The sequence below is a fragment of the Lytechinus variegatus genome, chromosome 1 (assembly GCF_018143015.1).
Source record: "Lytechinus variegatus isolate NC3 chromosome 1, Lvar_3.0, whole genome shotgun sequence".
Taxonomy (NCBI): Eukaryota; Metazoa; Echinodermata; class Echinoidea; order Temnopleuroida; family Toxopneustidae; genus Lytechinus; species Lytechinus variegatus.
Window position 1 is genome coordinate 60,795,714 of NC_054740.1, and position 19,352 is coordinate 60,815,065.

General features: G+C 35.7%; 1 protein-coding gene across 3 annotated transcripts in view; it reads right to left on the reverse strand.

Annotated features, from left to right (window-relative positions):
- LOC121418684 (rho GTPase-activating protein 18-like) overlaps positions 1-19,352 on the reverse strand; it is a 128,854-nt gene that overhangs the window by 77,794 nt on the left and 31,708 nt on the right. For all 3 annotated transcript variants that reach the window (XM_041612690.1, XM_041612670.1, XM_041612679.1), the window contains exons 4-5: positions 9,925-9,990; positions 7,391-7,584 (exon numbers count right to left, since the gene is read on the reverse strand). In XM_041612690.1, coding sequence (XP_041468624.1) covers positions 7,391-7,584; positions 9,925-9,990 — 260 coding nt within the window. The remainder of the gene's footprint in view (positions 1-7,390; positions 7,585-9,924; positions 9,991-19,352) is intronic.

The window sequence follows — 19,352 nt, forward strand, 5'->3', positions numbered from 1 at the left end:
GATGTATACCGATAGATAAAAGAGGATATGAGATGGTCTCTCAAATTTAGATTCTGTATCTGAATTATATAGTCCGCCGCCTTTAGAGGTTGAGCTGGTTATGCAGTGTAAGAAATATGTGAGGGCCATGGGTGACATCACTCTTATCAGAGCTCAAATCACCCCTAAAATTCCATCCAAACTGGAGATACCCCTGGATCTGCTACAAACAATATTCAAGAATATTTAGAAAAATCTGTATTCTAAAAATGGCAGAAAGATGATATTTCCATTTAATGCATTAACTGCTTGTTGCACACATATAGGAGTACTTGAAATGAAATAGCCCTTATAATAAAAAATAATCTATAAAAAAACAAAATTATTTCCTCAATTGTCATTAAAAAGGATCTCTCAAATCAGCCAGCATATATATTAATTTGAATAATTTGTATAAACAAGAAAAGTCATGCTCATAGCAGCTGATTCAAGAGCTTTGCATATAAATGATAAATGTAAGCACACAACTCACAATAAGCTCTATATAAGTATATCCTGTCTTAAATAAACTTTCTTCTTCTCTCTTTTGAGGAAAGGCAAAATAATGATTGCATGGGGATTCAGAACTACAAGAATTAAAGAAATATAAAAAAAAATAATTATTTTACAAAAACAAGCAATCCTTCTAAAAACTCATTCCCATCACCACTCTGAAAGTTACACCTCTTTTCCAATGAAATAATATCTACTGAGTACTGATTCAGAATATCATATCATTACAGACCTGTTTATTCATGTTACCAAGTATCTTCAAGATTATTTAAATATGATTAATTTGTGCCACTCATATCAAACTAGAAATTGTGACAGTTACCATCCTCCTTTGCCATGTACAGCTTCAACTAGACAATCTGTTTTATATTTTGGACCACTCTTTTGGAAATCATTATCTAATTGTGTTTATTTGTCTAAATCTCTAAACGTGCATGTCTCTGAAACAAAACCAAAACACTGGTTCTAATTTCTAAACATGGCTTTCCTTTTATTTTAATAATTTGTTTTCACCCCCTCACTCTCTCTCTTTCTTTGACTTATTTGTAATTATGATTTTATTGTTATTGTTCATTTTACATGTATCAATATGATTTATTGTTATTACAATGGGGCCAATTTATACAAGTAATTGTGCTTTCTTTGACCCATCCACATGTAAAATATCTCTTCATGTCAAGGATTTATATAATGTTTTTAATTGTGGAAATGAATTTGAATTGAATTAAAATGATTAAAGTATTTATCATACCATTAATTTCATTACAGTTGGTTTAACATGGTATAAAATGTCAGAACACCCTCCATAATCCTTATAGTGATAAGATTACCAGCAACTGAAAACACATGAGAATGAAAGGATAAAGAAGATAAAAAGGCCCAACAGGTGGCTGTGGTAAAGTTTATTTGAAAGTGTGTGTTTGTCTGTACACCCACCCACTCTGTAACAGCTAATAAGTAAACACATATTTATACAATATGAACAATTGATAAAAATCAACATTTATCAGCCTAGTAAGTACATGAGTGCAACAGGAGATTTTGCCCCTCGCATTGCCGTTAAAATTCCCCTAAAATCCATGCTCAATATTCAAGATTAAATTATCTAGTAAATCAATATTCTAACTGTGGCAGATCTAAGAACAATATTTGCTTTTTCTGCACAATCACTTCTTACCCCTAAAAAGTAGCCCTTCAAATGAAAGAAATAGCCCCCAATATTCTTCACTCACCCAAATGTGGAAAATAAAAATGGCCACCAAAAGATATTTTGCATCCTGACACTAATGCTAATGAAGAAATGGCAAAATACACTTGGTCTAAATCAGATATCGACAGCTCGTAGTCGTACAAGTTCATCGCTTAAGGAAATATTCATGAAATATTATCAAAGTAATTAGTGAGGAAAGACATGCAACGTGAATTGCTCTTGAAAGCTTCTAATATATTCTGATGCCGTGATACAATTATTTCCCTTTCCTTTATCATTCTACACAATTCACTGACAACTGCTATTCCTCCATTTCCATGGCAACCCATCAAGGCCATTGTAAACCTTCACTATGGTTGATTTCTAGCTTGTAGATTCTTTTTTTAACTGTCATCACTAATAAGCTTATGGATGGCCAGTGGGATTTTCAACGTATGCATCCATATGAACACTGGCACTTCTGAATACTTGTAGTGTGTATTACTCGGGTTTATCGTGCTCTGCCATGTTCGCAACATGTACATGTATATACCATATTTTTTAGAGATAAATTAGCAAGACATTTATGCATTCAAAGCAAAACCTTATGTTACAGGATCTTATGGTCACAAAAACAATTGCAATCCATTTTCAAATATTTTTTTTTATATAAGCTCCTACGCTTTGAAAATAATCTCCTGGTTTATGTTAATGACTCTCAGACACTTTCTATTATGAAGACTAGATTGAAAACCTACCTTTTTAACCAATCATTAATCAGAGTAATTTTCATTGTTATTTGTTATATCATTCCCTGTAATTTGCTAAATTATCCTCCATGCATGTTTCCTTTCATATTCAGTCCCAAGTTTATAGTATTATGCATTTGGTTATCTCTATCCAAATTTTTAACCTATACTCTACTTGTCTATGTATCCAGCACTTTAAGCTTATGGAGCGCTTTATTATTTTAAAGTAACGTTGTGTTTAGTTGTTGATAAATCAATCATTTAGAATCGTTAATTTGTATTACTTGATAGAAGGGATAAAACAAGGAAATTATGATACAAAGCAATGCTATTGACCCAGTCTATTACAAAGTTGCAGAAACTGTTATTACATATCAGAAATTTGTTTGTTTCAACACTCAGCACAAAGGAGCATTTTAAGGCTTTCACTCCACATAAAATAATGAAAAACATATTTCTAAATTTGAAGTTATACCACAAGATTATTTCATTCATGCACATCAGATTTGATCATTTTCTAAATAATATACCAACAGTCAAATTTTCAGATCTTTCTTAGACAAATATTAAATAAATTTTCCAATTTCATATTTTGCTCATTTTAAACAGAAAAAGAAATGGATATTCTGCTGTATGATTCTGAGATTTAGATACATTTTCTAAAAAGAATTTAATTTTCTAATGCTCCATTTTCTTCCTTTTTATAATTTTGAACAAATGAATGTTAAAATTTTCTGATCTAACCATTAACTACAAGGAATGGAAATATTTGTAACAGCATGTTTTTTTTTCAAAGTGTTTTCTGCAAACAAAGGTATATTTTGACTTACAGGATGGATCATAACGTAGCAAATATATTTTCTTTAACACAATACAGGGTGTGGCAAAGTTTTCACATAATCCCCTCAATTCCAGTTCTTAAATGCATTTATTTAAATGAAGGTTTCAAGCTTTTGTCAACAAACAGGAAAGGAAAAACAACATCGATTGAAAGGCTGGTCAAGAAATTATTATGATAATCTGGATATTCTCAGATCTCCTTTAGAGGTAAAATGAAAATTAAGAGCATATACAGTTTTGAAAAAAAATCAAAGTCAAGATGCGATCACAGCTTTATGAATAATATCAAGAATTACAGTACTTCAATTTTTTTTTATAAATGTAGGTACAGAATGAGTAGCTTTTTTTTAATTTAAATTTAAATTGCTAAAGAGGCGAAATATTGCCATCATGCATAGCGTTATCATCATGATCATAACTATTTCAGTATGAATTGTAACAGCAAGTTAGATGTGCTAGTCTTCGGTGAAGACCCACTCATTGATCAAAGTTTCAATCAGGGTCTGTGCCTGCAGCCTAACAATTATTCAAGATGTGGTCATCAAATGCTTGGAAATAATTATTGATCAATTTGCCTGACATTACCGTTTCTGAAGATTTCTTTGAATAAAACACATTACCATTAAACAGTAAGTCTAAGTTGTGCTGACATTCATAACACATTCATATATTTTTAAATTTCAATGCAATTTCCCCTCATTTTGCCACCCGTTAATCTGCACGGCACTATATAATCTGATTTGGACCCGATAAAATCTGGAATACTACTTAATAAATGCAGAGAGCTATAACCTGCTAACTGAGCCTAGATGAGCCGCATCACAACTGTACATGTGGCAATAACTGACATGTAACCCCTAATTAGAGAAATAGGACAGGGACTAATTCGGTTTCCTAGATTCCAGCAAGGGTCATCAATTCTCACGTAATGAGATTTCCTGCCGTCAGAAACCAAGAAAGTTTTAGACAGATAATAGCTTCATTCACAACTTACAAAGTGGAATCTGAAAAAAAATGGTGTAATAATTTACACATATTTCATACACAGCATGAAAGATGCTCCTCATTATCAGTTTTCAAAACATTTTTATTTTAGAGTACATGAACCTTTTATCAAAGTCGAATTGATGTTAACCAAGCTTAGCCAACACAGAAAGTCAAGGAATTCAGAGAGGAGAGAGAAAGAAAGCTTCTTCCCCTTTAAAAAGAAAGGCCTTTTTATTGTCTGACCTGGCAGAAATCGTCAGACAAACATCTTTCATAGATGAATTTTAATTTGCTACTATTAAACATAAAAGCTGTCCTATTCTGATGTATGCATATCCATTAGTTGCCTAGTTACCCCTTATGGAGAGCACAGAAGTTTGTTAGCTTTTTATATTTAACTATGAAATGTGAAATTATCTTAACAAATAAAATGCGAGTTTATTTTGAAAGATTATTTAATTTGATACATAACTGAATTGTTCTTGCTGGTAATCTCTACCGTGCACGGTATTACTGACATTTATTGAAGTACCGTTTTCACTATTCCTTTCTTTGTTTTTTTGAGGGTCTGTCGAGATCAGTACATAACAGGGGAGGGGGGGGGGCTACAAGGCCCATCTCCCTCCACATTGTCATAATTCTGCATCATGAAAGAAAAAAAACAACAACAAAGGAAAACCAAGAAAATGTATTACATGTAGAGGAAGACAAAAAGAGTTGATACTGTAAATGATGATAGTAAAAACCAAACAATGTCTTTAAAATATCAGTAGCTCAATTTGTGCATGCCAATAATTCAATTAAAAATAATAATGCATCTATTAATGATCACAAAGATGATCACATCAAGAAAAAAAGATCAATTCTATAAAGATTGCCACAGATTCTGAAACAAATTCATCTCGAGGTTTTCCCTCGCTCTGAAACTTGCTCCCCTAACGAGTGACTGACAGGTAGCTGTCCCGATTGGATTAGACTAAGGTAAATTAATTACTTCCCTTCGGTGGTTGTGAGAAGCTTATTATGGCTGTCTGGTAACAGCCCTCCACACTTGTTCCATGAAATGAATTGAATCCACCTCTTAAGAAGATTATTTTCCCCCTTATTTTCTGAGCTTATTCCCAAACCTTTTTTTTATTTGAAAGAGCAAACAATCACATATTGGTACATTGAACTAGTTTGATATCATAATTTGAAAGATTTAGGGATGTTGTGGTTAAGTGGTTCTGATTCTCCACTTTCACTAAATCAGAGGATCATGGGTTCAAATCCCAGCCATGGCATGTTTTCTTTCACATGGAATTAACCAACATTATGCTGCACTTGACCCAGGTGAGGTTGAAGGGTATCGGCAGGACTTAATTCCTTGAATGCACAGGATGGGAAAGAGCGGCTCGAGCTTAAGCTTGGGTAATAGTACATGTAATAGTGTGCCTCAAATAAGATTATTCCTAGATACATGCAGAATGCTTATCATTGTTTTCATTATTACCAATGTTACAAAATGTTCCACAGATGTTGGTAGTTCAAGAAATTTCCAAAGTATGTATTATACAAATCATACATGTAAACTGTGCATAATCTGAATTTAGACAACCACAATCCCACAAAAATGATTGAGCTCAGCCCTTTCCTTTATTGTAAAATCACAAACAGCAAATGAAAGCAGTACAGGCTGACGTTTTTGGCATAACCTTTTCTCTACTCATAAATACAATACAAGTAAATTTGTTTAAATCTTAATAAAGAATTGAAAAGTGTGTGTGTGAGAGAGGGATACAGAGAGGGGGAACGGTAAGTGTTAAATCTGTTCCATTAATGAAATTGAATTACATGTATTTGTAAGATGTTATAAACGTGTGAATAATCCAATAAAGAAATAATTTTGTGAATGATTATTTGAAAACCTATATTTCATGTTCTTTACATCATAACTAGCTCTGCATACCATTTCATTCACAGATCAAATGCACATTTCTATAACAAATCTAGTATCAACCAATGAGATTCAGTAACTTACTATTGCAAATTTGTTACAAAAAGTTTTATGAAAACAGGCCCTTGTACTTTACTTTATTAGCATCTCCCTCTAGATGAGTTATAAAATCTATCTCTGTTCAACATCTAAATTGAGTCAATATGCTGTAACATTCAGTCCATATAAAACACATTAAGATAAGATTTTTTTCTGATTGGGTTGTCTAGTACCAAAACCGCTCATCATTATTCTGAATTTAAACCCTGGTCAAATGCTTCGCTTTAGCTAAACATAAAGCCAATTGTGACACTAGCTAATACTCAAGTATTCATGTCTTCATGTCATCAGCTCATTTGCCACTCAAATCACTCAACTGGTTTTGAGGCCACCAAAATTGTTTCCCAAGTGAAAGGAATATGTGTTAAAGAACATGTCTACTAAAAAGTTCAACTGTTTCTAGTGGCCACTTTTTTTCACAATAGTAGCAGTAGTTGTAGCAGTTAGCAGAAGTAGTCCAGGTTTTTGATGCGGTTTAATCCCCAAATACAGGGGTAACAGAGCTCACTTCATGCTCACAGAAATCCCCTCACCCCCTCCTGGGCCCCCTCCCCCCACTTTAGGTTATTCGGTGGATCCTCCTTCCTTAATACAGAACCCTCTATCATGCTCTCCTCCACCACTCGCTTCTTTCATGTCTTCTTTGGTCACCCCCTTCCCCTCTCTCGCCCGTTACCGCGAGCTCTTCTCCTTCTTCTTCCTATATAAGTACATACCACCTCTGGTGTATTGTCATACTCTATTGTGGATTTAAATGCTGAGTGCTGAGCATCCACCGTTTGGTGACTTCCAAAAAAAACGTTGTGGTCAAAAAGCCTAGCATATATAATATTTACAAACAAATGCAGACTAATATGGTCTGACATGTTGCACCTCACTCTTGAATATATTTGCTGAGGTGCTGAAGTGCTTCAAGCGCCCTTCTTGAAACACGATTAACATCCCTCACCAATCCATGTCCATACCAACATAAAACGTTCCGTTTTCACCAGTTGAGCAACTCTATAGGTTACAAACCAAACATCCGCATCAAAAAGATGGGTAATTAAATGTTTTTACCTCACTCCTTGTGTCCTGCGGGGGAAAGATGTCCCTGACATCTGGTTTCCGAGTCTTTGCATCCCTCGCGGCCAGCAGTCTCTGCTTGTACGTCTCATTCAGCCTGTCCACGCGCTTCCTCACTGCTGCTGCCTGGCTCCTCGTCAGCGTGGACGTGGCATTCTCCCACAGTTCATTGTCAAGACCACGGCCCTCTGCAGCAGCAAGAAGATGAAAAGGATGAAATACATTTGGTTTGTGCTTTCATGGTGATTTACAAATTAAAATTAATAATTTTTTCTTCTTTTTCCCCCGAGGTCATATTTTGGCGACAACTTGTTTAGAGGCCAAAATGTGTAAATAAAGCCCACGAAAAACTTGTTTAGAGGGTTATTTTGCACACAGAGAAAAACTTGTTTAGGGGGTGTTTGGAAATTCCTTGGTCATACGTGTGTACAGCAATATATTTGACTGGATTTCCATAGAGTTGACTGGATAAATCGTAACTCTTTGTAAGACACGGTACAGGAAGACATTTCAAAAAGCTTTACTAAAGTTACAGATGACTTTACACTAGGACGGTGACTGCATTTCCATTTTTAATGAAAATGAATTTCCTAACCCTGATCAAATTTTACATTCTGATGCTTGTTGATAACACAACGTTAATGTACAAAGATAAGATATTGAAATGAGGTAATAAAAATCAAAAGTCATTGGCACCCATGAACAGATCACCAGTCGTGCATAAAGTCACACGAACGAACAGCTTAAAACCACCCAAGCCAGTTTTTTTTTAATATACACCTGCAGTATACCAACCTAGACCGAAAGTGAGAATCCATCTGACATCATAAATCAAATCTGAATCATCTCATTTCAAGCATGTAAGGACAAAGCACAAGTATACCGACAGTACTATAAAGCATGCTTTATATGATGGTAATGTGACATGACTTGGAAATATTGCACGTAAAAAATCAGCAGTGACAGGAAATAAATTAGAATCTAAGAAAAAAATACAAAGTGACCCATCCAACATCTTTAGAATAGTTTGTACAAGATATTTCAGAAATCCATGTTGAAAAAAAATCAGCAAAGCCGGCCCATGCTCCCCCCCTTTTGAGAGGCACAATATAAATTTGTAATGTACAAACTACAAATTCTGTTAAAACAAAAGCGTGCCCTTTGAAAGACCTTTTTTTTCCCCCCCGTCAATTTTTTCCTTGGGAAAATGTGCCATATTTTGGAAAATCCTGGATCTGCCCCATGGCAACACATGTGTCTCGAACATCTTTACCTCAAAACCAATGAGTGAGCCAAATTTCATGAGAATTGGTTGAAAATTGATGAAGTAATTCAAACTGCAAGACTTTCAACCAATTTTCACCTTATATGTTGTTACTATTACCAATTAAAAATTCTAATCAATTGCAACTAAACCTGGGAAAAAATAGTATTTCTAACATCCAATCCTAACAATGTTACAAGATATTTGTCCTTGATTTGCCTCAAAAACAATTGAGAAAATGACTGAGGTTATATAACGGCTCCATAATGATACACCTGGAGAACATTTATGAAACAAATAGTCTGTGATTTTCACTCAAAGCTGTTATAAGCTACTGAAATCCTAACATCTGATTGGCTAAAAACACAAGTAGTCAGTGAAAATCAGAGAGTATGTGCTTCATGAAACACTCCCCATAAGCCATTAGTATTTAATTCTCTATTTAATTAGGCAGCAGATAATACTATCTTGAAAGAATGTTAGAGCCTTTTCTGCCACTGATAATTGGTACTTGAAGGACACATCTTGTATTCATTGGAATGAAACAGGAAGTGCACGATGGTATTATGTTAATGTTGTACAGAGCTGCAGCTATGTTATAGAAGATAATTAAAAGATTTTTTCAAGTCAAACAAAATGTCACACAATGCATGTGAGCAAAAAATGGCAAATATGATGTGTGTTTGTGTGAGTGAGACCATCCCTTTTGACAAGGAAAAAAAGAGTCAAGGCCACGGCACACCTTGAAATTGGTCTGCAACCTGATTTCTGAATAAAAAGTTTTTAAAAGCAAATATTGAGAATGGAACATCTCACTGCGCAAAGAAGTTTGAAATAATTGTTTGAATGCTTATGCTCAAATCCTTAACTGTGCAATACTCTCCTTATTAGAATAAAGACAATTTTAATATCCACCATAATCGCACTAGCTTAATCACAATGACATCGCAGCACACGTATAATTGGTAATGATTTGAGACAAATTAGACCTTTTATCCAAAATGAAGACCTGCAGTATTCTTACAATTATAAACCTCAAAGACAAAATTACAATATAGCCTATTTGAAGTCTACAATAACAGCTTCATCACGAACTCATTATACCACAATGTGAAAAACTTGTGCATGAAAATATAGCTCTTTCTGAGAATACCAAGGGATTTGCATTTATGAAATGCGAGTTGTATTGATGAGGTTGAAAATATTGCCTGGGAAATATGTTAATATGGGTGCGGCCTTTGTCAATTAGCTATTAATATCTTACTCTGTGATGCTACAGCCAAGGTCTCCAGACCGATCTCCTGCAACCAGAGTACCTCTGCTTCTCCTTCTGTGAGATAAGATACAAAGATTGTAAAGTATAAAGCATTAAAATTATGGTAATCTAATAATGAAAGTGATAATATGTTTGTTCATTCAAGAAAGATGAATTATCATTTTTAAAAATACAACTTTAGAGGAAAAAATGTTGGTTTTTTAATGACAATACTTGATTAACATAATAAGAATACATCATAGAAGAAATAAAATATGACATTATACTGAAGATGCTGTTTTTAAAAGAAAGATAAAACAAGTACATGTAGATGAATAATAGTGCATTGGAAGAATAAAAAGATGGTATTTTAGTGTACATACTTAAGATAGAGTATGTTCATTCAAGTATCAAATATAAAACAAGTATGAAGAATATAGCTTTGAAAAAAATAAAGTTGGTATTCTAACGAATATTCTAACAAAATTTAGACACACAGTCTGCAGGCACAGACCCTGACTAAAATTTTGGTTAACAAGCAAGTCTTCACACAAGACTAGAAAAAAAGTTGAGCGGGACCTTCTTTACACAGGCAGTCTTTAGGATGCATAAAACGCAGACCACTTTCCTTGAGTGAAGATTTTGCACAGCAATTTACACATTTACTTAGATTAGATATGAAATTACATAGCCAAAACAATGGTTGGCTATTAAGCCAGTTTTGAAATAAATCCATAATTTCTAAAGGTTCAACCCACAGGTCTGTAACATATGTAAAAACCATCATTTCAGCACCATTAATTGAATTCCATAAACCTGTCTTCATCATCAAGGTTGCAGGCTGCCTAGCAACCACATGTACATCATAAAGATCTTGAAGATAGAGCTGAAAATGCTTCAAGTGGTTGTCACATGTCATGTATAACCTCATATCTCAAAATTAACATTTTGGGGGCGGCTCAAATAAAAAAAGATTTTTATAGTGTTAACATACATGTAAGCGGCCGTTCTCACTACGCTTTCTAACACTAGTTTACTGGAAGCCGATTCAGGAAACCAGTTTGGAAGATCGCTTTGCTAGCGTTCCCACTTGATCACATAAAAGTGGTTTTCAAAATCACTTCACGTAAAGCGCTCTTGTTGCTATAGAAACGCTCTCAGTGGGGTGACACGTTACGCGCGAGATTCGAAACCGCAGCATGGTCATTCTACACCTGTCGTGTGGAGTAGCGCGCTCAAAATGTGCGAAGATCGCTTCCCGAAGAACGGTTGTGTCCTCACGCTAAAACCAGTTTAACGAGGCAAAGCGATCTTGAAAACTACATCGCGAGGTAGTTTTCCAAACTGGTTTAGAAGATCGCTTCCAAGGCCGCTTCTACCGTTCTCACTACACGTTAAACTAGTTTCCACTAAATTAGTTTCCAGTAAACTAGGTTTAGGAGCATAGTGAGAACAGCCTCTAAGTAAGAACCTTCTTGTATCCAGAAAGGTTTTTTTTTTCTCCAGGAATTATGAGACAATGTTTTCAGACAATATGAGGTTGCCATTTAAACAATATCAAACACAGCTTTTCTGAGCTGCCCTCAAATTGTCTATATATTTTGAGGAATGCAAAGAAGTCTATAGTAGATGGGTATCTATAATTGTATTATTTTACTGTTATATTTCCCATGTGAAAAGAGAGCTAATTATCATTAATTAATTATGCGATAGTTAACTCCACCCTGCTGTGCATAAGTTCATTCAACCAAAATCAATCAATGAGAATGAATATTTAACCCTTGATGTGTTCAGAGAGCTTGTACACAAAGACACCGTTCTCACTACCTTCCTAAAACTAGTTCACTGGAAACTAGTTTAATACATGTATGTAATGAGAACGGTCGAAGCGATCTTGGAAGTGATCTTCCAAACCGGTTCATAAAACCACCTCGCGATGTAGTTTTCAAGATCTCTTTGCCTTGTTAAATTGGTTTTAGTGTGAGGACACGACCATTCTTCGGGAAGCGATCTTTGCACATTTAGAGCCCTCTACTCCACACGACAGGTGAAGAATGCCTACGCTGCGGTTTTGAATTTCACGCGAAAGATGTCACCCCAATGAGAGCGTTTCCATGACAACAATATCGCTTTACGTCAAGTGATTTTGAAAACCACTTTCATGTGATCAAGTGAGAACGCTAGCAAAGCAATCTTTCAAACTGGTTTCCTGAATCGGTTTCCAGAAAACTAGTTTTAGAAAGCGTAATGAGAACGGCCTCTTAGACAGCATTATGAGAACGGTGTCATCTAGGCCTATCAAGCACTGAGGGAACTGATTTCAAAATATTTGGAGCTGTTTGTGTCTAGAGGCCTCTGCACACCATAGGACTGGTCCATGCAGATCCAATTTTGGAACAAACAATATTTTGCTTATTATTTGATATTCAAGTTTAACTGTAAGAATACTAATAATAAAATTTTGAATGATTGCAAGTCCCTTAACATGTAAGCTGGAGCACCAGTCAGCCGTATGATTGTTATGACATCATAAATATTAGATTTTAAATCTGCTTTTATTGTAATATTGACAAAGGTATTATTTTCATGGATTTGAACTTTATTAAAGTACCCATACTGTTTAGTGTCTCAATTTTCACATAAAAAAATGGTACATTTTATCATAAAATCAGGTCGCAGTCCAATCGTAAAGTGTGCAGTAGCCTTTACTAATTGATATGAAAATACATGAATATTGATATTGTAAGTTGCTGCTGTGATTTTGGAATCAGTTTCACAATGAAAGAGACACAAAGACAGATGACACATCTGGCTTGCATAGTCACTCGGTAAAAGTAAATCTATAAAAGGCTCTCTATGTATAATCAATAGATGACAGGCTTCAATGGTACTGAAACTATTAACCACTAACTACAGTCTGCCAGTCTGTTGGTTAAAAAAAAAACATACAAAACTAGTACTTGACAAAGTTATCAAATGAAAACTGCACTCAAATTCTTTATGCAGAGGTGTAAATGTATACTAAACACAGATAATGCACATAAAACAGTATGTTTCAATAAGTTGATTTGAATCTTTATAATGTAATCCAACCTTATCATCCAAAAATCCAGCTTCGAAGACTGTCATATGTTATATATCAACAAGAGCAGGGTATCCTTTAAAATGAAATTTCCCAGATTTTGTGGACTGACAAACATATGTAATTATACTACATGTATTTACAGGCTCATGCTCAATCATGTTTAAGCTTGTAAAACTGATATGGATAAACCTACATGTAGATCTATAGAATGTGTATATAAGTTTTTTTCTTTATTTGCTCTGACTTAGCCATCAGATCAGACCTTAGTCTAGATTCTAGACGTCGGTGTACTTGTTATTTCTCTCCATTTTTTTTGCTTCATTCTCCATCCCCTGCGCGCCGTCCCCAGTGATCGCGCTATCCCCTCTTTCACGCCCTTCATGTGAGGAAATCGTGCGGCTGTTTTCTTTTCGGGCGTAGAGGTCGAAGATTGTGTTATTGATCAACAACATAACTGAAAAGTAGAACAGTCCTGGCAAAGGACTAATCAGACCTTCATTGATATATGGCCACATCAGGACCAATGTACATACTGACTGATCAGGGTCCCGTTTTACAAAGAATTGTGATTGATTCGACCAACCACAACTACAGTAGCGCCCAAAATAAACTTGACAGATATCGCACGTGAAACGCGCTAATCGATGTGGGTCTGACTATCGCAATATTAACGTGCGTGAACGTTAGGCTAGTCTGTGGCAGATATCGCCGTGTTCTGGCCGGTGATTCGGCGCACGGCCACGGCCGCGAACTACTTTCTCGAGCTGCGATAATTTATCGCGATATGATTAGGACTCCAAATCAGCGAGCCTTTTTCTATACCATTCGCAAAGATTGTGGGCATAGATTGTTTCTTTCAATTACATTTTCGATAACTGATTGGCTTGGAAAACAACTCACATGTAGAGATCAGCAGAATCGCTCTGCTTTAGAATACGAATCTAGTCCTAGAATCTACTCGGCCGCGCATTACATGCCCGTCCAGACTACTATACTAGCAAACGATCTTGGTTACTAGCCTCAGTTCTCCGCCGGCCGTACGCGCGTGCGAAATGAAATGGGTTGATAGACGCTGACTACGAGTTTGTTTGCCAGTGCAGCTGTCCCAAGCAAAGCACTTGTTAACATTGTAATGATGAAAAGATTACTCACAATCGTCCCTCAGACCATGGACCTATTACATGCTCAGACCCAACCAATAATTATCCGATTATTCTTTCTTCCTTCTCCAGCTCTAGCTAGGGTCCGAGTATACGTCTTTGAAAATCCCCTTCATCTGCCTGATGCTGACTCTTTGTTGGCTGAACCAAATCTCAAGGGCCGTATTTAGAGTCACATAGCTTTTTGCATCATCATTATTACTACTACTATTATGATTATCATACTCATCGATGTTATTATTAATTTTACCACTATAGCAGGGTTTTTTTTCGAATGAGACCCGAGCCCTATAATTATTACAATTATTATTATTTGCAGTTATCAGTGCGATGCAACTGATTGTACCTCTCTATTAAAGAGGTATAACTTGAGCTTTACATTTGAAACAATTAAGAGAATAATTCGTCGAATTGGGAAGTCTTTAAATCAGTTTTCTGAGTAACATGTGATGACAGTGCTGGTTTTTATGATCGTGATGATCATGACGGTGATTGTGATCCTAATGATGTGGCAATGACAAGAATGGTGATGATGATAATTATGTTGAGATAATGATGATGGGATGGTAACAATGATCTTAATAATTGATCATTAGAATTATGAAATAACATAGGCGGCGGAAGCAGAGGACGGGGGGCGTGCCCCCCTAAATTTTATTGTTGATAACTTTTTTTTGCTTGTCAATTTTGTTTCCTGCGTCCACTCTAAATTCACGTGGACCCTCCCTTGAGATGTTTAATGTTTTTGTTCCCCCTAAAATTTAGGTTGATGACCTTTTTTGTGTGTCAAAAAATTTAGGACCTCCCCTAAATGTTTTTGCTCCCGCCGCCAATGTGAAATAATCCCGAGAATAGCAAACAGTGATCATGGGCGGCGGATCAGAGGATATTTTGCGGTGGACAATTATTGATGCACCCTATGAAAATAGGATATATCCCCTGCTTCGGCCCCTCGGTGATGATTAATTAATGTTTTATGATGTTGACGGTGATGATAATGAAGGTGCCGAGAATGATTATGATAATCCTAAAAGTTTGATGATTATATGTCAATGATGATTATTGCGATGGTGATGACATGGCAGTGGGGAGGGGGCATGTATGCAGTTGTTTTTTGTTGAGATTCCATTTAAAAATTAAAGGTAGGTCCTATACTGAACAGTTTCACCGCGTGTTTCTCACCAAGGCGAACTTCTACTTCAAGCTATCAGTAATTACAGAGCTGCAACTCTTCAATTGGTTCGAGATTCCACCCATGAACCTCAAACAGTGAACGAATGAACAATAACCAGGTAACATAATAATAGCAAACAATGTCAATGGACAAATTTTTCACCTTTGGTTTATTTATCGTATGGTTGCCATTACGTGGGCAAAAATTTGATTACATGGTGACTTCTTAAGAGTTAATTGCCTAAGTTTGGAATTTTTAAGGGGAAGGAAACGCACTGCATGGATTTCCCCCAAGAAATATGATTTTAAAACTTGTATTAGGTTTTTGGTAAGCTACATTTGTCAAAATTTTAAAGAAAAATTGAATTTTAGGATTGAAAGAAGGTTAAAAAGAGGATCTGTTTTCACATTCACAATTAGGCAACTGGTTGATCTATATACTTTTTCCACTTGTCCTTCCGAGCTAGCACACCTTTAACATGATGCCGACATGATGATAAGACCTACTCTTATTTACCTAATCATGCTAATAGATATCGATTGACCTAAAGGCTATATATTTTCATAAACCACATCCGGTATAACGTATGCATCCACATTTGCGAAGAATTTGATTTTCAATTTTGTACTCGACCCCCCCCCCCCCCCATAAACAGAAAATTCTGCAATTTCCCCAAAGTTTAACCCTGGCCAGGCAGTATTAGAAAGTAATGAATAGATCAAATGCCAGTAAAAGAATAACAATAAAATAACCAGAGAACCAAATAAACGAAAATCCCTACTCCACAACCTGAGCCTCGAAAAAGAGAGGCTCTGCCAAAGACCAGGCAAATGCAGGACTTGTTCTTGTACTTTGTATGTAGTTGTACCATGCCCATGGAGCTAACAAGTCAAAAGACGGTGGATACAGTCAACAGGATCAACGCGTGTGCAGCCGTCCGGACTTGGAAGTTGTGATAAAACAATTCCACGGCACGCACAAAATTTACAATTTGAAGCCAGCCCCAGGATAAGGAGAAATATACCAAATCGCGAACAAATGACCTTTCTCCGTCGACAAGACAACAGTTAGATCTAATTTCATTAGATAGAGCTCGGTGTTGGCTTCAAATTGTAAATTTTGTGCGTGCCGTTTAATTTTCGTTTCACGAGTCTTAATATGGTATCTGCAAATTGCAAAAAGCAAAAATCAGTGCAGTCGAGGCATAAATAGAAAAAATTACGAGGTAATTAATTATGAGCAATAAAGTCATATTTTAGCGTTCAGAAAATTTTGAATACATTCAGACCACCGGGGGGGGGGGGTACTCACGAAATAAGGCATATGTGCCGCTGGAATGGGTCGCTTTTTTTTTAAAGAAATCCCTAAACATGGGGTTTGATTTTACATTTTATGCTGAAAAATCCCTAAACATGGCCCTAATTTTTAGATACTGGAATTAAACGTGGGTCCATATTCTCCATTTTTTTTTTTGGGGGGGGTCAAATTTTAATAAATCCCTAATAATGGGTGCCTTTTAGCCAAAATGACCCATAATGGTTATTGGTTTTGAACCTTCAGCCGCACACCCCTGTCCAAATCTAAGTACCCCCCCCCCCTGATGTAGAGGCAGAGGAAACGTTGAAACGAATAGAAAGGAAGAGAGTAGTTGGAGCCGAAATTGGGCACAACGAATGGTGAAAATAAAGTAAAATGAAATATAATAAAAGCCATTTTGTCAGGATTAAACCATGTTCTATATACGCAACCTTAGAATAATAATAAATATGGAATATACCAATATACGTTATTACCCAACTGTTGGACCAGCTAGATTTGCACCACGGGGGGGGGGAGCTTTAACCAATTTGTCTATGCTATATAGTTTTTTCAAGTTATGTTTTATTAATAAATTATCACATACCAATCCTTAACATGATAGTGTTCAAAATAAATTAAAGATTAATGATAAATCATAATTATGATAGATTGAAGTGATCAGGATAATCACGTGAGAGAAAAAAAGGAGAGGAGGAAGAGGACATGCATATTTTTCATTTACAAAAAAATCATACTATTACTGTAGTCACTTGCATCGCATGTAGGCCTATATTTTTACTATAATGTGATATATATTTTTTTAAATTTTGAATAGTTGAACTTGAACTTGCTTTTGATACAGTGACCTGAATGTTTTCATAATTTGTTATTTGGCAAACCTCTCCTTCCGCCGCCCCCCCCCCCCCCCCCCCCCCCCCCCCCACCGTTCTATTTATGTTTCTTCCATTTGTTTTTTGAATAGACAGATCCTTACCTTACTCTTTCTCCCCTCCATCTCCGAATTCTCTGAGTAATCACTTCCTTTCCGCTGAAATGATAGGGAAGGAGTGCAGCTCCTTTGTCTCCTTACATGGGGAGTTTCCCCATGACAAGGCAAAATGTATTCCCATCAGGATGGGAGACCATCCTGATGTGCACGTTTAATGAAGTGCATACTTTCAAAGTAATGACATTTCAGAAACTTTTCAATATTTGCTGAGATTTGATATAAACGAGACGACACCCAAAACTTTTTTTCTAAAATCTTGTACCATTATTTGAGAACTCACATGGTGTCATTAATAAATCATGTTATCGACCTGGTACTCTTCATCAATACAGCAAATAAGATGTTCGATTAATTGATACACGTTTGTAAAAAGTAAAACACACACATTTATTTCATTGATTTATCTTTTTTGTCTTGAAGATAAAATAGGCGTAATTTCTTTTGACCATTCAGGCGTCCAGGGTTAATTCACATTCAAACCGCTACACAAGAGATCTTAGCATAGCTTCTTGAAAAGGATTCTTCCTATTGTTGGATGCTTTGTGATTTTCACACCTTCGTCCATTGTTCTCAAAACGTGCTAGACGGCGTAATTGACGAATATTGATCCCAGTCAGGTTCAACGGGTCGAAGTAGCTAGCTATATAGGGTCATTATTAAACTTCAACAATACACCAACACTTCTATAACACAGTACATGATAGACGCGCAGGCATATTATGGCCAGATTATGGCCCACTCTAGACCCTTGCATGAAATCACCCGAAATCACTCAAATATGAGTTACAAGTATGCAGTGACTATATTTCTTAGTTTTTAAGGATCAAGGTATATAAAATTTACTTCATCTCCTTAATTAGCACCTCAAAACAATTTTGAAACATGTCCTGATCATTCGTTCATTAATCTGAGATGTTTGTGACTTCTCTTTTATTGTATTTCCTTTTCGCAGTTGACGGAATATGAATGCTTCTATATTTCCTAGAGAGTTTATAACGAAAGGTGTATGAAATATATTTTAACTCCTCAACACCTCTCGGCGAAAAGAAAGTAAAATAAAAGAGAAGTCACAAACATCTTAGATTAAGGAACGAATGATCAGGACATGTTTCAAATTTGATTTGCGGTGCAAGGAGTTAAAATATATTTGATATACCTTTCTTTATGAGCTTTTTATTGGTGTGTTGCAAGAAACTTGCGATCAATTGCAAGTCTATTCTTGGTCCCTAAATCAATCACTATTATGTCTTGTAATTAATTGCAAATTAGTAATTGATTGTTAATCTGTGCCTTGGAACACGAAGTTAATACCACGGTCACATTTGATCGACGGCGGCCGTACGGCGAGTCGAAAACAGCCGTTTTATTCATTTTTATTCAAGCCACCTGTGTCATGTATGTATAGCTAGTACCAAAAAAAATGTTAAAACGGCTGTTTTTAACTCGCCGTCGTAGAGTAAATGTGACCAAGGTATTAATCTGGTTTGCTCAGCTAACGTTGTAAAAATCAGTTGTGAAATTGTAACAGAATATTTGCAATTGAATCGCAAATATTTTCTTGCAACACCCACTAAGAAATATATATATGAAGCATTATTCCGACAACGGCAAAAGGATATAAAATAGAAGTCATAAACATCTCAGATTAATGAACGAATGATCAGGACATGTTTCAAAATTGTTTTGAGATGCTAAAGAGTTAAAATAATA